This window comes from Nerophis lumbriciformis, linkage group LG01 (genome assembly GCF_033978685.3).
Source record: "Nerophis lumbriciformis linkage group LG01, RoL_Nlum_v2.1, whole genome shotgun sequence".
NCBI lineage: Eukaryota > Metazoa > Chordata > Actinopteri > Syngnathiformes > Syngnathidae > Nerophis > Nerophis lumbriciformis.
The window spans coordinates 51457996-51481876 of record NC_084548.2 but is presented as its reverse complement, the minus strand read 5'-3'; the positions used below and the strand labels follow the sequence as shown (position 1 = coordinate 51481876).

The 23881-nt window shown below is 40.5% G+C and overlaps 1 protein-coding gene across 3 annotated transcripts in view; it reads left to right on the top strand.

Moving 5' to 3' along the window:
* The window catches only part of LOC133622961 (RNA-binding motif, single-stranded-interacting protein 2-like), a 42767-nt gene extending 21066 nt beyond the window's left edge, over window positions 1–21701 (top strand). For 2 of the 3 annotated variants that reach the window (XM_061985822.2, XM_061985835.2), the window contains exons 3-13: window positions 2099–2157; window positions 6590–6681; window positions 14217–14374; window positions 14482–14561; window positions 15770–15879; window positions 15956–16002; window positions 16066–16159; window positions 16232–16282; window positions 16355–16465; window positions 19738–19967; window positions 20054–21701. In XM_061985822.2, coding sequence (XP_061841806.1) covers window positions 2099–2157; window positions 6590–6681; window positions 14217–14374; window positions 14482–14561; window positions 15770–15879; window positions 15956–16002; window positions 16066–16159; window positions 16232–16282; window positions 16355–16465; window positions 19738–19959 — 1024 coding nt within the window. In that variant the 3' untranslated portion in view covers window positions 19960–19967; window positions 20054–21701. The remainder of the gene's footprint in view (window positions 1–2098; window positions 2158–6589; window positions 6682–14216; window positions 14375–14481; window positions 14562–15769; window positions 15880–15955; window positions 16003–16065; window positions 16160–16231; window positions 16283–16354; window positions 16466–19737; window positions 19968–20053) is intronic. The other variant, XM_061985826.2, reaches the window with a different exon arrangement.
* The last annotated feature ends 2180 nt before the right edge of the window (window positions 21702–23881 follow it).

Genomic DNA, 23881 nt, shown 5'->3' with positions numbered 1-23881 from the left:
GTGAAAAACAGTGTCCAAAGACTGGAGATATTTGGAATAAGCACTCAAACTAAGTATGTCTCCATAATCAATTATGGGCAAGAACGTCACTAATTTATTTCTGATCTTGACAGTGCAGCACGTTTTGTTTCTGAAAAAGAACCCAAACTTCACCCTAAGTTTTGAGTCCCAAGTTGTTGATTTAGCCTCTTAATGAAAGCTCCTGGTTAAGTGTAATACCTAAATAGTTGTAACTCAAAACTTGCTCTATAGGTTTTCCTTTTGATGCTTCAATATTTGGAATGTTCTTTGGTCAAACCCTTGAATGCGAAAAAAAATGAGCTTGCTTTTTGTCTGTATTTAAAATAAATTTAGGAGCCAATAAGCAAGACTGGATTACAGCAGCTTGTAAAACGTTGAAGCCTGAGTGAGCGAGGTTTAAACAGCAATACATAATCGTGATGTCTGCATAAAAATTATGCATTGCAGTTGACAAATTATTAGAAAGATTATGTCAATTTAAAATAAAACAGGCTCCAGCTCTGAAGTTTGTAGAACCTCTTTGGTAATGTCCAAAATTGAAGAAGTAGATTCAGCCACCTGTATACATTGTGTTCTGCTGGGAAGATAGTCTGTACGAACAAGGAAGCTGCATGTTTAGACAATCCATAGGGCTTGTATTAACAAGCTGTGGTTTACTGTGTCAAATGATTTGGACAAATCAATAAATAGAACAACACAATATTTCTTGCTGTCCAGTAGGGCTGGGCGTATCAATCCAAATACCGATAGTATCAAGAATAAGCTAAGTATAAGTATCGGATCGATACTAGTTTGATGGGATCAATACTTTTGTTAGAGTTTCTCAACATTTTATCCAGTAAATTACTTTCTTCTATTTTGTCTGTGCTAACAATGCACCACCTTCCATCTTGTGCTCTGCTGCCCACACAAACACATCCTTTGCCTCTAACCTACCCTAAAACGTTAAACAATTGTATGTAGTAGAAAATAATAATGGAATTACTACATTTTATTAATTTTGTACTGTTACATTGTTTTCATATTGTTGTATTTAGTTAATTGTGTTTCATTATTATGTTCTGTTTAATTTTATTAATCATATTTGTTTTATCATAATCAAATAACGAGGCAAATTCACAAAAATATTTGATCGTGGCGTTTCAAGTTATTTACTTGGTATCGGATCGATACAAGAATTCTCGGTATCGCCAACACCTTCTGTCCAGACCCTCAATACAATAAATAATTTGGTTAATATAAAGGTCACAGCATGTACATGGAGCGTTATTGGCGGTTCTCTAATGTTTTTAGAGTTTTATAGGCAAAATAGATGATGCTCCATGTTGGTGTTGTGAGTCGCCTCTTGCTAACAGTTTTTCAGTTATTTGAACTCATAAGATAGGAGAAAAATGTGTGTTCTTGTCTTACATCAGGATTGTGGGTGATGGGCAAAATTCCCCCAATAAGTGCAGTTTTTTATTTTAAACAACATAGCGCCCATTTTACCTATAAAAAGCTTAACTTAGAACACAGCTGAAAAGTGTTTTCACGCTTAAAAGCAATTCAAATCCCTAAGACTATTTGTATATGTAGAGGTGCAATGTACGCAATGTATGCAATGTAGCTGAATGGCACGAAGGACGATGACATTGGCTAAAGTGAGGGTGCTGAATACAGAATGAGAATATGGCTGAGAGCCAGCATTGCACAGGAGAGACATATCATGTTACACTGCATGCCTGGCGAGATGGCGACTGATAGACAAAATGCATTTGTCCTGTCCGCTGTAGCAGCAGTATTGAGACTTGGAGTGATAATGCGAATGTAAGATTAATAAAATAGAAACTTGCATGGACAATGTCATGTTAGACATTTATGTTGGAGCTAACATGAATAAAAATGCACAAAGTGTACTTCATCCGTTTCCATCCCTGAAGTTTTAATTTATTTTCAGCTGGTAAATGCATTGAAGTTGGTGAGGGTTAAAATGTAATCACTGAACAAAGTCAGTTACATTTAATTTACAGAGAAACCCCGTGGCTGCAGGAGATGAAAAAGTAATGTATAATAATGCTGCCTGTTTTCTGTTTTTTAGATACGGGAAAATTGTTTCCACAAAGGCTATACTGGACAAGACTACCAACAAGTGCAAAGGTGAGGATCAAAATCATATTGAGGCATGGAGAAAACATGACACTTATTACCTGGCTTTGTCATAGCCTACTGGAAATTGGACAGTTGGTATTTTTAATAACCACAGGTGGTTATCTTACCTTACACCGACTTATAATAGGGAGAACACTGTCTGGCATTGCCATGGCGACCCTCGATCGCCTACTTCGGTAGTGAATTACTTTAAAAGGCAGAGAGAATGTTTTTGAAGTGAGTACGGTAATACTGAGACAAAACTTGTGCACTTTATTATCTCTGATCATGCATTATGGTCTGCAGTCATCTGACTAGAAAGAAGGCCTTTGAGACGGGTACCATTATCTTAGAAAACTTTTCAAGTACCGTATTTTTCGGACTATAAGTCGCTCCGGAGTATACGTCGCACCGGCCGAAAATGCACAATAAAGACGGAAAAAAACATATATACGTCGCACTGGAGTATAAGTCGCATTTTTGGGGGAAATTTATCTGATAAAATCCAACACCAAGAATAGACATTTGAAAGGCAATTTAAAATAAATAAAGAATAGTGAACAACAGGCTGAATAAGTGTACGTTATATGACGCACAAATAACCAACTGAGAACGTGCCTGGTATGTTAACGTAACATATTATGGCAACAGTCATTCAAATAACTATAACATATAGAACATGCTATACGTTTACCAAACAATCTGTCACTCCCGATCGCTAAATCCGATGAAATCTTCCTCCTCGGTGTCGCTCCTGGTATGCGCCGCTCCCTTTCTTTCTGCTGCTCGATCGCCGTTTTCTGCTGCATATTTCACTATGTCCGGCTTGTAATCTGCAGTATATGATTTCCTTTTCGGTGCCATTTTAGTTCAGCCCTTCTCAGTTTTTATAAGTTACCGCCAATATTAATGTGATTCATTTTAATAGCTTCGGCAGTAGCGTATAGCATATAGCAGTTAGCATTCCATGAACCACAATGCACTTCTGCCATGACCCTCCCCCGCCAAATTCTTATTGGTTGGCGTGTGAGTGACGATTGCTGACGTGTGTGTGACGATTGCGGTCATTTTCTTCGTCGCTCACGCGAATGAGATAAATAATATTATTTGATATTTTACGGTAATGTGTTAATAATTTCACACATAAGTCGCTCCGGAGTATACGTCGCACCCACGGCCAAACTATGAAAAAAACGTCGACTTATAGCCCGAAAAATACGGTACTTGGCACAACATTTATTTATATATATACATATATATATATATATATATATATATATATATTTTTTTTTTTTTCTTCTGCGCATTGCATAGCATTAAAACATGTAATGTACTTAATTAGTTGATTTGTAAGCAGTTAATCACATTTTAATGGCCTAAGAGCATTTTTTTTAAAACCACATGATATATTTCAGTTTAAGTAGATTGTGGTCGATGGTCGAATAAGTGTATTTAGTCCCATTTGTTTTTGCACTGCAGATCAAAAATGTTGGGTCAGACGACCGTAGCACCTTTTCTGGCCACTCTCTTGTACCACCAAAATTGGTCCATATTCCAGCCTGTGTGGACTTACTTATCTTGGGTCTGAACCCCGTCATCTGGTCCATAGTGGAGTGACAACATTGCTCGTTAACATTATTAGTGTGTTAATGTGTTATCTTTGATAGGGCTGCAACGATTGATCGATTAAAATCCTTGATTTATATTCTGTTGCTTCCATTAATCGTTTAATGAGTGTAACTAATAAGACTTTGTTAAAAATAGAGCGCACATATGAGCGGTGGTGTGTGGCTGCTGTGATCTGTGTCACGGCGAACAGCGGACAGGATTTTTTTATTTTGAATTTTTATCCATGCACACATGTTAAAAGTGCAATTTCAATGCTGATGATGTGCATTTATTAGAGGAAAAAAATTAAGGTTATGGCAGGCAGAAAAATAGTTATTTGTTTCAACTATTTATTTACCTTAAAAAAGGTACCATATGAAATTACCCATTACCTCCCTGCTTGGCACTCAGCATCAAGGGTTGGAATTGGGGGTTAAATCACCAAAAATGATTCCCGGGCGCGGCCACCGCTGCTGCCCACTGCTCCCCTAACCTCCCAGGGGGTGATCAAGGGTGATGGGTCAAATGCAGAGAATAATCTCGCCACACCTAGTGTGTGTGTGACAATCATTGGTACTTTAACTTTAACTTTAACTTTAACTTTATTAGCAAGTTTGGCGTCAAGATGAAAAAATCTTCTCCGCCTTCAATCGTCTCCATCTTTCAAAGGCATCCCTGATACAAATCCTCATTTCGTTCCTGGCTTTGTCATGAATATGTTGAGAATCATAACGGCGCCTTTTAGATTTACTAAGGTCTGACATGTTTAGTAACTTTACCAGGGGCAGTAGCCAGACGAAGAGGGCGGTGCATAACTGGCAACATTTTTATATTTTACTATTATTTAAATTTTTCCCCTCCCTCAGGGTGATGATTCGACAGGGCGGTTGCTGGTTGTTCCACCTCGATTGTTGGGGTCCCTGCGGGTGGGGTGGGCTGTTACCGTGGCTCCCGTGCTGGGCGGTCCTGCAGTGGCCGACTTGGTTGGGGGGACTGGTACGAGCCGTGCTCTCCGGAGGGTGGGGGGCGGGCTCGTGGGGACCCGGTTGATGCGGGGTGGGGGTGGTCTTCCCGTCCGGTTGCGAGGAGTCTCTGGGCCCTTCGGGTGGGGCGTCCCGCCTTTCTGCCCGTGTTGGGTGTGGTCTCTCGCTGGCTTGAGGGCTGGCTGTCCCCTGCTTCTCCCTTGCCTTGTCCTCTGCCGGGCGCATCTGTCTGCGGCCTGCTGCTGGCTCTTCCGGGCAGCACGGTGAACCGAGCTCTGAGGTTCCTGTCGCTGGCCGGCCTGGCTGCGTGGGGCCGGTGGTCCCTTGTTCCCTGGGCGCCACACCTGCTGTTTGTGGGTTGGGCTCTCTGGGTGGCTGGGGCCGTATTCTGGCTCCCGCACACAGTGGGAGTCAAATATATTGTTCGTACATCCACACGCACATTCACTGTACAAACATACATATACACATACTGTACATATACATTCACTGTACAACCATACATATATACATACTGTACATAAACATTCACTGTACAAACATACATATACAAGTACATATACATACATACACTCATCACGTTTCATCAAACATATATTAACGTTGTTACCCGAGGGGAAACTGGGTAACACTTGGCACACTGACAAAGCTTAACTTATTGTTACTATAACAATCTACAAGGTTAACATAGCTGGCTTCTCTTTCTTCCCCACCATTTATCTGCTTTCTTTTGTATCTCTAGTTATCATTACATATATGTAGTGTTGCATTTTAACAATTGTATTGTGGATAATAGATTATGGTTATTAATCATTATCAATAGCGCTATTTCTATTGGTATTTGTATTGCTCCATTTGTAGTGTAATAATGTTCATTGTCATTTCTGTATTATTATTTATTTCACTAACTGCTTCTTTGCTATCACGTTTACTATCCTTGTTGTTGTTGTTGTTGTTGCCCCCTCTTGTCCCCACAATTTACCCCTCTGTCTTCCTTTTCTTCTCTTTCTATTCCCTCCTGCTCCGGCCCGGCTGCACCAAATGATAATATAAATACATTGAATAAAGTCAAATACAAATATGGCAACAAGAGAAGTATCCCACACTTCTCTTTTGTAAAGTAAATTTGTATAGCCGATATGGGCATCTACATCAACAATATGATTTGCCTGAGAAGCTGGACAGGACAAAAAAATAAATAAAATAAAATAAAATAACTGGCAACCTGGATGTGACACACTCACAGACTTTCTAATTGGTCAAACGGTAGAGGGCGGGACATCGAAATGAAAACAATAACAAGATTGCCCACTATTTAGGAAGTAATGTCCTAGCCTAACATTTGTTTGCCATTCATTGTATTATGTTTTAATGCACTACCAAACAATTCCTACACCAAGGTTATATGATCTGAGTTTTGATTGGGCAGATCATTCGAGAAAATTAAATCAATATTAAGTGTCTTGACTACTTTGACTACACTCATACTGAGGCCTACATGTAGCATGCAAGACCCCTGTGGTGTTTTTTTTACAAGTTTAGAAACATACTGCTCGCTGTACATGGTCTTAATATGAACGTGCACAGAAAACATATGTGAGCTGGCTGCAGATTTTACAGGTTGCAAAGAGGTCACACATGCTGCATGAATAATGTGAACGCTCATTATGCAAAAAAATGAGAAGGATATGGATAATAAGGCATATCCCTGATGTGCTTTCAACAGAGAAACAGCATTTCCAGTCTAGAATGGACATACTCTGCCTCTGTCGATTTTCACTTCCACTGTTCATAGACTTTAAATTATATTATACTTTATAGTTACAATATGTATTTCTGTGTTCCCAAAGGATATGGCTTTGTTGACTTTGACAATGCAGCCTCAGCTCAGAAGGCAGTGACGGCGTTGAAGGCGGCGGGCGTGCAAGCTCAGATGGCCAAGGTACAAGTTTAAGACTTGAATAAATGCTGTCTTCTTTAAGAGAGATATATATATATATATATATACATACATACATACATACATACATACACACATATATATATATATACATACATACACACATATATATATATATATATATATATATATATATAAATATATACATATATATATATATATATATATATATATATATATATTTATATATATATATATATATATATTAGAGATGCGCGGTTTGCGGGCACAACCGCGGAGTCCGCGGATTATCCGCGGATCGGGCGGATGAAATTTAAAAAAATTAGATTTTATTCGCCGGTCGGGTCGGGTCGGGTGGTTGAAATAAAAAAAAATTTGATTTTAAATAGATTCAGGCGGGTGGCAGTTAAACCAATTCGGAAATATATATACATAGTTAAATGTTGTTACCCACATACGAAAAACGAGCAGGCACCTGCTGCATATGCCACAACAGAAGAAAAAAAAAAAAAAGAGATGGACACTTTTACCGAGCGGAGAAGGGACGCCTCGCCGGGGTCCGGGACCGAGGCCCCTTCCCCCGAGAGGGCCCCACCGGGAGCCGTAGCTGAGGCGATCCGCGAGAAGGGCCCGACGCACGTCCAGGGTCACCACCGCACCGACACCCCGCCTCGTCCGCCTTCGCCGCGGCCGGCGTCACGCGCAGCAGGTAAGCAGCTTACCTGCCCGCCACCCCCGTGGCCGGGGGCTCGTAACAGGGGTCACTCCGCGCGCTCCGCCCGCGCAGCTTACCTGCCCGCCACCCCTGTTGCCGGGGGCGCGTAACAGGGGTCACTCCGCGCGCAGTGCGCTCACGAAAGGGGTGGGGCTCACACTGGTTGATATAGACAGCAGCTAGGACGGTGGCCATGGAAGTTGGAACCCGCTAAGGAGTGTGTAACAACCCACCTGCCGAATCAACTAGCCCTGAAAATGGATGGCGCTGGAGCGTCGGGCCCATATACCCGGCCGTCGCCGGCAGCGAGACGCGCTTGGAGGTGCGCTCAGCGCGGCTCCCCCATATGATAGCGCACTGGTGTGCGTCTGGGTCGTGACAGCTTGGCACGCGAATGTCTGTGCTGCATTGGATCAGTCTCCTTTCTTTAACAGGCAAAAGCTTTATAACCTCACTAATGCCTTGCATCGTCTATATTAGATATATAACAACGGGCGGGTGCGGGCGGATGCGGTTCTGATCAAATGTTAGATCGGGTGGATTGCGGATGGTTGACGACTTTCTGATGCGGTTGCGGATGAAATAATTGCCTATCCGCGCATCTCTAATATATATATATATATTTATATATATATATATATGTACATAGACATATACATACATACACACATATATACAAACATATACACACACATATACACACACACACACACACATACACGTATGACTGTTGATTCGATGTTGACGTGGTAAAACCTCTTTGTTGTTTAAAAGCTACATACAATATTACTTTTCTTTGTTGATGCACATAATAAATATGAATCAAGTGTTTGGATGTATTCAAAAAGTGATTTAAAGAAGATGCACAGATGAGATGTGTCAATATCAAAATCTTACTTTGAATCACTCTGGCAACCATAGATTGTCGTTTGAGGTAGATTTCAGCTTTTTAAAAGGGTACTTCAATACATTAATTATCATATTTGTAACTCTCTTAAGGGTAATCTAATAATTTATGACGTTGAATAATTTTTTGGCAACCAAGAATACACTGATTTAATGAATACATTCAAACACTTTAAGATGTATTATGTGCATGAACAAAGAACAGTAATAATATCATATGTAGCTTCTTAACAAGAAAGAGGTTTTAGCACGTCAACATCGGATCAACAACAGTCCTTTACAATCTCATTAATACCATAGAAATGGCCCACTCTTTCATTTTTTGGACACAATAAAGGCTTAATTAATTTCAAACATATATCATTACAATAATTACAACTATAAGTGTTTGTCTTACGTGTAGTAATCAGATGTGGACGGACGAAGCCCCAGCAGTGCAGTTTTATCGAGCAATGTGCGCTCACGTGGCGGATTTCAATTATTGGCACAACACCAAAGCAGCAAATAATAGATTTAACTTAGTTGTCATGATTGTTGACTCACCTGCTGATGGCATTATACGAGTAAAAATAAAATGTGTCCTCTTAACTTTATCCCAGTTCCACACATATTATGATGTGGAACATGTTAAAACCACACATTTTGGTTTTGTTTTTGGTGGTAACTTCCTTGTCTCGCAAGGAAAAGCATCTGATTGGCTGTCTTGTTATAACTAACCTCCACCCCTCTTTCTGATGATTGGACATATTCCAAATTTGTCCCACCAATTGACAAGACAAAATTAAATAAGATTGTAATTAATTTTGTCTCATTTTTATACGTTAACCAACATGTCAGTTAATTGTGTTATTGTCTTAGTCGGTGTGCTTTTGTTTGTTTTGATTAGTTTTACTCTTATTTTTACAAAACCCGAATAAAATTTGTGGCCGGGCATGGCCAGCCTAGGCCCGCCCATGATACATCCAGAAATAGTAGATCTTCCCTTTGCAGCTATAACAACTTCCACAAGATGCTGGAGAATGTCCCTGAGAGTTTTTGTCCAGTCATTAAAACATTTGTGAGGTCAGAGGTTGCTGATGTTGGACCTGAGAGGGGGCTTTCGAGCTCACAAACAGTTCAAGTTCCCGTCAGGGATCTTACGTTCTTTCTCACCATACTCATCCAAGCATGCATTTATTAACCTTGGTCTGTACAATGTGTTGTAGAAAAGGGCCCTAGACACGTTAGAAAGCAAATAACTGGCCTAAGGATGTAGAATTAAGATCCAAGTCTAACTCATTCCCCGATTGATTAATCAACTTAATTTTGATCATAAAGGGCATGAAAAACTAAATTGGGTGTATTAAAACACTTGCAAACTTGATAGTGCAAGCAAAGCTAAGCTCGTGCGCGATGATTGCGTCTCTTAAATGGGCAAAGTAGAGAGCTCAAACCATTTAGCTTGTTTGTCTTCATGCATATGCAGAATATATGCTGATTATTAGAACACCAACAATACTGAGAGGAGGAGGATATCCAAATATAATCATTTAGCACTTGCGATGTGATTCATCAACATTAGAACGGTTCTGCAGTCGCTTGATGACTTAAGGACTGATTAATACCAATTCAAATGATTCGTGTCTGATGGTGTTTTTTTTGTTGTGCTTTTTTTTTTCTTCATATAGCAGATACATTATTGATATATTACCTACATGAAAAAACCTCATATGTTTTCATGCATTCTTACATGCATTTCTAGATCATTCCAGACGCACCATCATGACACTGGTGCCTCCCAAAGCGCACTTTTGACTTGCTAAAGATAGGTTCTGTTCACACTTCTACAGTATATATCACCCGAAAAAGGTGGTGTGTCCTACATATTTTACGACATAATAAAACAGCACAGGTTGGACCATTGGAGCATTAGTCATGAAGGTGGAAATGAGTGTCTTCATGGTGACAGCCAAAACTTCATCTAAATAGTGTAGTCTGCACCGCTTTTGCACTTATTGTCAATTGTACACACAGTCTTAGTAAATCACCTGCCGCACGCCCACTAATAGTGCACCCACTTTTATAGTTTGCACACGCCATTTAGCGCATGATATTTGGATCTTTGCAGATCAGGCCCATAGTGTATATTTTTTTGAGCTGCAACAGGCGCTTCACTGTTGTCATACAAGGCACACTCACAACAATATGCCAATTAAGGTGCTACTCATGCATATGTGTTTGTTTAAACAGATGTGCTGCTTGGGTGTTGGCTTGAGTGTATTTATGGGTTCTAATGCACTGTAGAATACGTGGGAGCACAACCAGCACTCTATAAATGCACACAGGTACAAGTGTGTATGATGTGCATTGTGCATGTGTGTGTGTCATGCTTCATAGTGGCGGCAGCGCTAGGGGAGCGTTTCTCCGTACAAAAGAGCTGCCTGTTCTCCCTGGTGGCATCTGACTCAGTGTCTGAGCAGCTCCCCAGTCAGCAGGGCCAAGTGCCCAGCCACCCACCCTGTCAGCACACACAGAATACTAGACAATCACCCAAAGTCCACCGGCTTTCCCTCCACTAGATTATAAATCAGTCTCACACCCTGGGAAAGCTGATCTGCCGTTAAGCTGGATCACTGACATTCATACGGCTTCCCGCTCACAAAACAACTTGATTTTCACCCACCCCTTCACGGTGAGTTTACAAGCAGGCCTATGTTTGCGTCAGATGACTCTCTGACTCATTGGCGCTTGAAAGCATCAGCAGTGACTCTCCCGCCACTCTCTGTCGCAGGCTTGGTGCATGTTTGCCTATTTGCAAGGGGAGGGGATGATGAGGAGGAATTAGGGGCAGGGTGCGGCGGGGGGGCAACGTTCCCTCTAAGGTGCGCACCTGCGCAATTGCGCACTGCTCACGCGTCCTCTGCGCACAGCAAATCTATGCCACACAAAAAATCCAATCCCACTCTAAACAAAATAAACAAATCGTTTGTTTTGTATGATTTTGCAATGTAACTGTGAGTAACAGGTGACGAAAGGCGGCCACAACAGATAAAAACAATGTTTGTCAACACTTAAATTATTGTAACGTCTGTGGAGACACTTAAAGGAGGACAGGAATTCCATCGATCCCTTTATTTAGCGAAATTGTTTGTCGGCCATAACCACACCAAAACAATGTGTAAAATACTTTTATCTAGCAAAACTGGTCGTTGTCTACCGTACAAACCAAGCCAAAAGCAACTCTTTGTCATCTGTTATATCAACAGCAGCTGCTTGCTCTCTCTCTCACCTGCACCAACACATACACTATCCCTATGGCAATTAGCCACTGGTGTGTTTATGGCCACACAAAAAGTTGGACAACTCCAACACTACACGTAAAGTGTAAATTTCAGGTCGTTTTACTATGACTCCTCAATCAGTGTGCTTATTCTACTGTCATTTGTTAAGAATGTTATTTTTTACAAGACTACATAATTGCTAATAAAAATATTTATTTTACGGACAGAAAGTTAATAAAACACTTCATCTCATGCAACATGTGAATGTTTTAAGGGGAACTAAATGTGATCTCTGAAAGGGGTACACAATCTTTCCAAAGCAGGACCCCTACCCAGGCATAAAATACTATAGTGCATAGCTGATTAAAAAAAACAATATCTAAGTGGGCCAAATCACATATATTAGAAAATAATCTCTTGAAATTGACTAGTCACTTGATTATAGTAATAAGACATTTAAATTGTTATGTCAGGTTTGAGACAAATGTGCTGCTGGTATGACCACAGTGTGCACGTCTGTATTCCAGTGAATGCTCAGGGTGTTTGTGCGTTTGCTCACACACATGAAAAATTAGAGGGAACATTGGGGGGGGGGTCACCTTCACTGCAGGTCGCATCCGTCACGCGTGTATCACTAATGAGATGGAAATTCATTCACTCTGCGTTTACAAGTTTTTTTTACAGCCTGAAATAATGAATATTCACTGTGGTTACACGGGTGCAAACGCCATGGTAGGAGGGTCTTCATGCCTTGATGGTCAACTTGGTAGTTACTTTTCTTATCATTTAGAGTTTACATTTAGACTAACTGTATCATTGTGTTATTGATGCAAGACCTTGTGCTAGTGCCTGTGCTGAAGGTCAGGACTATCACGTGAAAGAAACAGCGTGGTTCCATTTCTGATTTACCACAGAAGCAGCAGCATAAAGTCCCCTTGGTAGGGAAACTACCACTAGTAGTGTCTACCCTCTTCAGATTATTTGAGATATTGTCACTGTGATTTTCCACTAAGTGAGAGCACAAAAGGATTTTTGATCATCCGTAGAGGGAGAGTCACTGGGAAGTAATTATGCTATGATATCACATTACCTGGATCATTTGCCCTCATCCTTTAAAAAGAGGCCAGTCCTACACCGTTTGGCAATGCCATAACCATGAGTAAGAAAGAGCATGCAAGGCAAAAGCTTCTTTTGCACAGAGATCAGACTTGACACACATGCACAAAGCGCATTATACACACGGGTACCTGTGTGCAATCAGGCACATAATGCTATCTAGTGTGATGCATAAAACACGTTGACTATTGCTTTTAACACAACAAGGCAGGAGAGGTTAGTCAAACTTCACACTTACAACCTCTATTGCTGCTGTGCCTATCACAAGGCTCTGTCAGTTTCCCCGTGATTGACCGAAAGCCTATTCTCAGCTAGTGTCTGTTTTTTGTTTAAGTCAGTAGTTCTCAAACTCTTCTCACCAAGTACCACCTCAGAAAACACTTGGCTCTCCAAGTACCAGCATAATGACCAACATTAAAATACAGTAGCATGGTAGGCCCAAGTATTAATTAAAAGCAAGACAGAGGTTTTATTTATATGAGTATATTGAACATTTTTGCCACTGTAACATTACACACAGTTTGAACAGTAACACTGTATTTTAATATAGGAAAATAAAACATGTACCGGTACTTTAATCAAGTGATTCAGTTTGAGAATTACTGGTTTAGGTGTTTGGATCTGAAAAATTATGTTTTGCAAAACAACAACAACAACAACAAAACACAATCAGATAAAAGATAAACCTACTCTCCATCTCAGGTTAACAACCACTTTATTTTAAAATATAATTGTATTCCTAATTGAACTTTAAGAACTGACTGAATTGCTTGCAGTGTGACCCCAAGATGCAGGCAGAATGCAGGTAAAAGTATTTTAATGACCAAAAGAAAACTAGTGCAGATAGGGAGTGCACAAAACACTACACTTGTAGAGGTATCCAAAAATAAAGCAAAGCAGGTCGAGCAGGCACAATGCACAATGCAATGTAATGCAATGATCCAGCCCTGTCCTTTGTACATATGGCTGGCATTTAAAGAAGCTCTCTGATTGGCAACCAGGGACAGGTGTCGGAGCCAGCACTCAGTGAAGCATGCAGACAATGGAAACTAGAAATAAGAGCGCTTGCTGTACAAAAATAACACCAAAATATGAAAATAATAAATCCCAGTCCAACACTGTCATGGAGGGTCATGGCATGTACACTTCTTAAACGATTCATCCCTTTATCAGTTTGCAGGTTCCTTGTTGAAGACCCCTTATTTAAACTGTCAGCATCACTCAGCAAACTTAACACAACAGGTAGATGACAGAACTACTACTACAGGGAAAGGTGCTACACAACAACTAACGCCTACAATTACGCATAACTTCAACAACTATTTAATAGAGTGTCGCAAGGCATGCTGGGAAGCCAATTACGAACTCATGTCTATGATGAGCATATGTCAACTTTACTGTCATGCACTAATGGATGGGTGTTACAGTTCAACATATGGCCATCTTTATTCTTGTGTTCTCTTCTCTGTAACGCCATACACCATCTAAGAGGTCCACATTCCTTTTCAATTGAAGACGTTGAGATGTGAAATGTGATCGTGACACTAATTTACTTCCAGCAACAGGAGCAGGATCCCACCAATTTGTACATTTCCAACCTGCCGCTTTCCATGGACGAGCAGGAGCTGGAAAACATGCTGAAGCCTTTCAGTCAGGCCATTTCCACACGCATCCTGCGGGACGCTAATGGAAGCAGTCGAGGCGTGGGCTTTGCCAGGTACGATCTCTGGATATCCAATCACTTCCAATCTTAAAATAACCCGCTCACCATGTGTGTGCTAAACACTGAGCAAAACAAGCAACACTACTCTTTTTTTCTTTTAGGATGGAGTCGACAGAGAAATGTGAGGCCATCATCCAACATTTTAATGGAAAATATATTAAGACTCCACCTGGGGTGTCAGGTTAGTGCTTGTTGTTTTGTTTTGGTCTGTCCACGTCAGTGACTTTTTGTGATCGGAGGGTTAAGAGCAAGTTCCGTTCCTAGGCCTTGATGTAAGATATACTGTAAGTTCTGAGTGTAAGTCGGAACTTATATCTGAATTCTACCTACAGTGAGTTAAGACCTAAGTTACTCACGCTGTACGCAGAACATATGAATGACATAAGAAACAGTAACAAAAGTATTAAATACAGGAATTGAACAAAATGGTAATACAAAACCTTTACTTTAATGCTGTTGTCTTGTCACTGGAGTAGAGACACGCCTATTATTTATTATTATTATTGTCTGTTGTGAGCGAACTGTGGTGCTGAATTTCCCCCAGGGATCAATAAAGTACTTTCTATTCTATTCTATTCTAATGAGACCACTACACTGCTTAGTTATCAATGTACATTTAATAGTAGAAGATCTTTCCACATGTTTAAAGATACCATCTTTATCCTCGATGATGGTCGCGGCATGTAATGGGCTTGAAATGCAACCAATGTTGTTTTCTCCACTGTGCGTTTTACTCATTTCACTTCACTTTACTTTTCTTTAACACGCTGCCACCAGAAGTGTCTACCTCAAGACGTAATAAAGGTTAATGTTGAAAAGAAAAAAATACCTGAAAAGAACTGTGTATTACTCCGCCTACGTATTCTTCCGCCGCACACATCCCTAGATGTTCATTTTGTGTAGTTTTAAGAATTATTGTGAGTGCATTCGTAACCACAAAAGGTCATAGAGAGACATGAACATTAATACAAAGGCTCTAAAGCAAATGCAAACGCTTGACAAAATTCTAAGACAAGAAGAACTATACCAACACAAGCACATAAATGGTCTGTATTTATATAAGGTGCTTCCTGTGACTGTTTTGCCTTTTTGTGCACTTCTCTGCTGCACTGTTTTTGTCATTGAATACATTTTACCTGCACTTCGCTGGTCGTGTCTGCATCCTGGGGTCCAACAACACGAAACACGGAACAAACGTCCCACTTATGGAAATAATATAGCAGTACAAAGCAGACAAGACAATTCCTGTTTACAAATATTTCTGGAAAAAAAGATGAAATTCTCACACGGGCCCAAATTTCCAGTCAATTAAAATTCTGTATTAAAACTGCAGTCTGGACTTTCACACAGTATGTTTATTTTGTACATATTTGTAATGCTCCGTTCTAGTGCCACCAGAGCCCTTGTTATGCAAGTTTGCGGACGGAGGCCAGAAGAAGCGCCAGAGTCAAGGAAAATATCTGCAAAATGGCCGAAGCTGGACCAGAGATGGCGAGACTGTGAGTTTCGTTTCTTTTGACGTCGAGTGGTCGAGTGTGTGAGTCTTGCTTGGACACTTAGTCATTTTTCCTGCAGGGAGGAATGACCCTTACGTACGACCCCACCACAGCCTTACAGAATGGGTCAGTAACACCAACACACACACTCCAAAGAGAACGGATGACTAAGAACTATCATGTGTGTAGGTTCTACTCCTCTCCTTACAGCATGGCTCCTAACCGCATGCTGGGGCCCACCTCGCTCTCTCCTTACATGCACTCGCCTGTGTCCACCTACCAGGTGCGTGTCACTCTCACGTCTTACCAGATCTCCTTTGTAGATATAGCATGATCTTGTTTTGTGCCATGCCAGATACACAACCCATCCTGGCTGCACCACCAGTCATACATCATGCCGCCCACTGTGAGTATCGCGTATCTCTTACCTACGTGTACTTTTTCTTTGCGTTTCATTCATGTGAATGGATTCCAATAGGGAGCAGTCTTGACGCCAGGGATGGAGCACACCATGTCTATCCAGCCCACATCGATGATGGGGCCCCTGGCACAGCAGCTCAGCCACCTGTCCATAGGCAGCAGTGGCACGGTCAGTAATCTGCACAATGTTACAGAACTAGCTCGCACACATTGGATCATTATCAGGAGGATTCTGCCTTAATATGAAGCAATCTTAGAAATAGATGGATTTTGTGATGTGTTGCTTTATTTCATAGTATAATATCCATATGCAACCTCGTTGCTGATTTGCAAGCAGATTAAACTGTGTGCATGTAAATTCACACATTTTCATTTTAAGTTGCAAGTCAAACAATGGTCTTAAAAGGGCAACTGCACTCTTTTAGGAATTTTGCCAATTGTTCACAGTCATAAAAGACATGACGACGGATGTTTGTTTTTTTAATGCATTCTTACTCGTAAATAAAAGTCTGCTTACAGCGGAGCCAATGGGAGGTCCTATATTCCGCCCATTAAGCCCAATTAATAACCATTCAAAAAGCGCCAACAATACTCCATTTACATTTCGTGACTTGAATATTAACCAAGTATTAGTGATATGGTTATTATAAGCACTAATGCAGACAAACTATGATCGACTGGTGAGGTGTTTTCTTGCTTCCTTGCTCCCTGGAACTTTATTGTAGATCATAAATCATGCCTCTCACCTGGATAGCAGAAGAAGGAAGAAGTATTCCGACAAGTTGGTACACTTTGACTACCATTTTGTTACGTTGCGAGCGCATGGCTGCGATGGTCGTGTTCCCTCCAATGCAGAAAACAAGCAGGAGCAGCATGCAGGTAGGGTTAAGCTTTTTAATTATTACGGCAGAACAAAAATACAAAAACTGAGGACGCTAAATAAGCGTGAAGCCAAAAAAACAAAATGTCACCAAGGGTGAACAGCGAGGAAAAACTGTAGTGCGGAAAAATCACTAGAGCGAGTTGAAATGAATGAATCAATTGACTTAAACAAGTTGAAAAACTTATTCGGGTGTTACCATTTATTGGTCAATTGTACGGAATATGTACTTCACTGTGCAATCTACTAATAAAAGTTTCAATCAATCAATCAAAAAAAACTAGAAGTAACGTAAATGTCGCCAATAGCGAGCATTGACCCAGCCACTCGTGCTGGGTGACAGAAAACTATAAAGGGGAGTGATTAACCAAAACACCTGTTGGGAACACTAATTGCTAAACTAAGACAGGTGAGGAGAATCAGTGCCCATGGAAACCAACAGTAAACAAAAGGATAGAGGGTGCACCCAGGAAACAGACTAAAACATAGGAAACTACTAAACATAAATCATGCCATGACCCGGGTACGGATCATGACACATTTAGGACACGGAAATGGCGAGAACGACAGGAAAAGACGCTTGAAAAGTCCCCATAATTTGCTACCGCGTCAGATATGGCAAAACATTTTATATTTTGGGGTTCCCAAAATGACATTTCAAAATTGGCTCTCTAACACCTCCTTTAAAATGAGAAAACATTAGCCCCGCCTACGAGTTTCATGTGTCGACACGATAACCGCAAGAGACGTTTATCATGAGAGGACACACATAAATGTTTCAGGAACACATACCTGACAACAAACAGGAAGCCAGCCATCACGGTTTCCATCTTACATTTCGCGGCGGAAAAAAGTGGTCGTACTTTAACGAACGCCATTAGATGGGGGCGTGGCCTGGCGCCAAACATTGCTCATATGATACGCCACAAAACTCGGCCACAAAACTCGGCTCTACGAATTCAGATCTTGATGTTATTTGGTTGAAATGATGATGGTGCCACCCTGAAGTGCCCGATGGGCCAGTACCTGTCCCTACCTACTCGTGGAGCAAAGACTGCCCCATGTCATCACCGATACAACTCACATTACTGCACTTTAGCTGATCAGAGACAAATATTAATGTGATGGGGGATGATGAATTGCAAATGACAAGAAGTGGGCAGGGCATGGCGCCAAACTTTGATCTGATGGTTTGCCACAAAATACAAAATGTTAATAACTCAATTTCACAAATCCAGGTCTTGACCCTAATTGCTGCAAATGATGATGACAGTCTGAAGTGGCTTTATTTCATTTTTATTTTATTGTACTTTAATGCAGTGATTTTCAACCTTTTTTGAGCCAAGGCACATTTTTTGTGTTGACAAAATCCGGAGGCACACCACCAGCAGAAATCATTAAACAACGAAACTCAGTTGACAGTAAAAAGTCGTTGTCGCAATTGTTGGATATGACTTTAAACCATAACCAACCATGCATCAATATAACTCTTGTCTCAAAGTAGGTGTACTGTCACCACCTGTCACATCACGCCGTGACTTATTTGGAGTTTTTTGCTGTTTTCCTGTGTGTAGTGTTTTAGTTCTTGTCTTGCGCTCCAATTTTGGTGGCTTTTTCTCTTTTTTTGGTATTTTCCTGGAGCAGTTTCAGGTCTTCCTTTGAGCGATATTTCCCGCATGTACTTTGTTTTTATCTTTCTTCGTGGGGACTTTGTCGATTGTCATGTCACGTTCGGATGTTACATGTGGACGCCATCTTTGCTCCACAGTAAGTCTTTGCTGTCGTCCAGCATTCTGTTTTTGTTTACTTTGTAGCCAGTTCAGTTTTAGTTTCATTCTGCATAGCCTTCCCTAAGCTTCAAAGCCTTTTCTTAGGGGCACTCACCTTTTATTTATTTTTGGTTCAAGCATTAGACACCCTTTTACCTCCACGCTGCCTCCCGCTGTTTCCAAAATCTACAAAGCAATTGCTGCCACCTACTGATATGGAAGTGTATTACACGGTTACTCTGCCGAGCTCTCGACAGCACCGACACTCAGCAACAACACATCATTTACAGACTATAATTACTGGTTTGTAAAAAATATTTTTTACCCCAAATCGGTGAAATTAGATAATCTCCCACGGCACACTAGACTGTATCTCACGGCACACTAGTGTGCCGCGGCACAGTGGTTGAAAAACACTGCTTTAATGTATCTTATTAGGGCCTGAGCAGCCGAGCAAGCCCCTCAGGGGCGATGCAGAGCACCGCAAGGGCCCTATTGAAATTGACACCTTTTTGAGGCCCTTATCATGCACGACAAGTCCCCATATTTAGCAAGCGCGTCAGGTATGGAGAAAGATTTTATATTTTGGGGGTCCCAAAATTTTTGGTGATGGGTCAGGGCATCGGGAAGGACCTGACCGCAAGCGTGAACCCTGTGGTGCAATGGGGGCAAGGGCTTGTACAACGCTGCTGGCAGCTTTAATTTCGTTTGTTAGTTCGCAGTTTCCAGTGAAAAAAACAAAACATTTTTGTACACTTGTCTTCTAAAATGATCATTGCAATTGTTTTTCAGTATATGCCTGCAAACACATCTATGCAGGGGACATATGTCCCTCACTACACACAAGTGCCTCCTGCCAACATCTCCGTCGAGGTAGGAGCATGTTTGTTGCGTGAAGACATTAAGGAATCCCCTCATGGAGTGTCTCAATGTCAGGAAAGTGCCGTCCAGCCGCCTGTTGCCGTAGAGACACCCACTGAACACACAAACTACTCCTACCAGCATAACAAGTGACGACAACGGTGAGTTTGACGTTCTTTCATTCATAATCAAATATTGTGTTCTGCTGTGAATCTGAAGCGTTGTTTGTGTTGTCACGTTGTGTCAGATCCCTCTCTGGACTCCATCTGGACTGTTACACAGAAAGAGGACACCACAAACTATTTCACTCCAGTAAAGGTGGACGCTTTGAGGTTTGAATGGACAGAAGGATAAAAAAAACAAACAAAAAAAAACCCCACAAACATTCACGACTCATTTTGTTTTCTTCTACGCGAAACATTATTTTGCCTGTTCCATATTGTTGTACATATTTTTTTTGTGTGTGTGTTTCTTTCTTTATGTGCCCTAAATGTTTAAAAACTATATATAAAAAAAACAGTTTAAAAGGTAAAGACAGTTCTCTTTAGGGTGCAATGGGGCAGAATGGTCGGGTCTGAAACACAAACACAAGAAGGGCTTGTTTCTTTTTAAGATGCAGCAATCTTGACAAGGCTTCAGACAATCACAACAACATCACGTCAACATGGTGCTTGATTGGCCACAAGATTGATTTAAAGCATTCCAGCTGTCCACGTCTAACCATGGCACACACACACACACACAAACGAGTGGACTTTCTGCTCTTTTCCACTGTAACGTCTCACTTGGTTTCATATTTGAACAGTCGGCACATCACAAGGTGCGTTTTCTACTTTCTGGTCCTGTTCTGGAAAAAAAAAAGGACTGACTTTCCCCAGAATCATGTTTTAGTTTCAGTGTTGCTCTGCAGTCAATGTGGACGCGAAGTCAAAAGCTCTGATGTGTTCTACAGAAGACACAATGTTTGCTTCTGCTTTTTTATTATTTAAATGTTTATTTGATTTTATTCATTCATGAGGCTTTTCAGATTGATCCTATTTTTCAAAGAAACCTTGATTTTATTTTTGATAGTGTGTTGTGATAGTGACATTTTTGTATGTTTACAGACTTTGTTGTTGTTGTTGGTTTTTTTACTTCCTGAGAGGCTTTAATGTGTGTTTCTGTTACAAACGTCATGAACATCAATCAGCTGTGTATGTTTTAATAAGGTTTCCATGCTCGAAACAAACGGACCTCATCCTCACACATTGAGCGTTCTATACAGGCAATATAAGCAGTTTAGTAAGCTGTTCACAGCTGGTACTGTGTCCAAATCTTCTACATCTTCCGTCCAAAGTTTCTTAATCATGTCCAAGGTCTGGCGATCTATGCAATTAATTTATGAGTCCTGACAGATGCAATATAGTGCAGATATTTACACCTCCCGATGGGCCTGGAGTGACAGCATTCAGCGTGTGCTGCGTGAAAAGTGATGTGCGTGTCGTTTTAATTGGAGGATCTGAGCTAGGACGGGTGTTCTCAAAGTGCAGCACACTCGGCTCCCAATTTCCTAGTTTCCATCCGCCATCAGAAGTCTTTTCTTTCTCGCTTTGCTGTTTTCAGGGGCAACATTCACCTTCACGGCAATGCCTTAGATCTCACTGGAAGGGTAGAAAATACAAAGCTGCAGTGATTCCATGTTTTGGGTGACGCTGGGATTAATGAACTAATGCTCAGCTTTTAGGAAAATCCTTTATCAAATATGACGACATCTGTTCTATCTGCATCCATCATCTCGATTCATGTTCCGGCGTCTGTGCCAAGATGCCTCTCATCACGTCCCACGCCCAGCTATTAACTTGCTTTTGTTTATTTTTTAAATAAATGTTGGCCTCCAGCAAGGAGGTTTGTTTTCACCTGTGTGTTGATGTGCTTGTTTAATAGAAGGATACAGATGATGCCTGCAGGAGGAGCAAAGACAAAGACAAATCTGTTTGAAGACACTTTTCTAATCTCCTTGATCTGCAGACCTTGACTGAGTCGTCCTTTTGAGAACACTTTTTAATCAAAAGTTTTACAAATAGGCCTACTGTATACTAGTAGTTTATACCAAAAAGCATGTGAATAGGTGCTCCTGCGTATATTTGAAAGCTCTCTCTCTCTCTCTCTCTATATATATATATATATATATATAAATATATATATATATATACATATATATATATATATATATACATATATATATATATACATACACTGAACAAAAATATAAATGTGACACTTTAGTTCACAAATCTGTCTAAATCTGTGTTAGTGAGCACTTCTTCTTCCTTCCATCCTCACAGGTGTGGCATATCAAGATGCTGATTAAACAGCATAATTAATGCACAGGTGTGCCTTAGGCTGCCTACAATAAAAGGCCACTCTGAAATGTGCAGTTTTATCACACAGCACAATGCTACAGATGTCACAAGTTTTGAGGGAGCCTGCAATTGCCATGCTGACTGCAGGAATGTCCACCAGAGCTGTTGCCCATTAATTGAATGTTCATATCTCTACCATAAGCCGTCTCCAAAGTTGTTGTTTTTTTTAGAGATTTTGGCAGTACATCCAAGCGGCCTCACAACTGCAGACCACGTGTAACCACACCAGCCCAGGACCTCCACATCCTTTATGTGCATCTCCATGATTGTCTGAGACCAGCCACCCGGACAGCTGCTGCAACAATTGGTTTGAAGAACCAAATAATTTCTACACAAACTGTGAGAAACCGTCTCAGGGAAGCTCATCTGCATGTGTGTCGTCCTCATCACGGTCTCGACCTGACTGCAGTTCGTCGTCATAACTGACTTGAGTGGGCCAATGCTCACATTCGATGGCATCTGGCACGTTGGAGAGGTATAGGTGGGCAGGCGTATGTTATGGACAACGAACGCAAGAGCATTTTGCAGAGATACCGTGACGAGATCCTGAGGCCCATTATTGTGCTATTCACCCAAAACCATCTCTTCATGACTGCACGGCCTCATGTTGCAAGGATCTGTACACAATTCCTGGAAGCTGAAAACATCCCAGTTCTTGCATGGCCAGCATACTCACCAGACATGTCACCCATTGAGCATGTTTGGAAAGAAATGCTCACTAACACAGCTTTAGACAGATTTGTGAACAATATTTGAGAGGAATAGGTATTTTGTGTATATAGTAAACGATTTAGATATTTGAGTTTAACTTGTGTAAAATGGGAGCAAAAACGAAAGTGTTGCGTTTGTATTTTTGTTCAGTTTATATATAAATATATATATATATAGCTGTCAAACAATTATATTTTTTAATCGGATCAATCACACTTTTGCAATATGATTATTTGCACTTAAATCAAATCAAATGTATTTATATAGCACTTTTCATACACAGGCAAGTGGCAAACACAATTAGTGCTGTACAAAACAAAATAGAAGCGATGAAAAAATACACACAATCACATTCACACACACACTCACAGCACTATTGACAATAACAAAACATGGCATGGCACTGAGGAGTTGAGGGAAAACGCCACCTTTGAGGCATCCACACTGGAGAATAACTGAAATTAACGTAATTTAAATAAATAAATAAAAAATAAAAATATATATATATAGTATAAAACATATGGTAAAATATATGTAAGAATAATCATATAAATATTACAATAACAATAAAAACATAACATTTAGAGAACAATAGTAGTAATATTATTAAGATAGAAAACAACACAATAAAATAATAATTTAAAAAAACAAGTCTTTAACTGTAAAAAGCTTGATTAAAATGGTGTGTCTTTAGAATTTTTTATATTTTATTATATTGTTTTATATTATATATTATTATTTTAGGCTCTCTGGCAGACTGTTCCACAGGTGGGGGCCATAGTGGCTAAATGCCACCTTACCGTGGGTCTTTGTTCTGGTATTTGGTAAAGCTAAAAGGCCAGTGTCAGAGGAACTCAGGATCCGCGAGGGTTGATACGATAAAAGCAGGTCAGATAGATAATAATGCGCAAGGCCATTAAAACATTTAAAAACTAATAATAGAACTATAAAATTGACCCTGA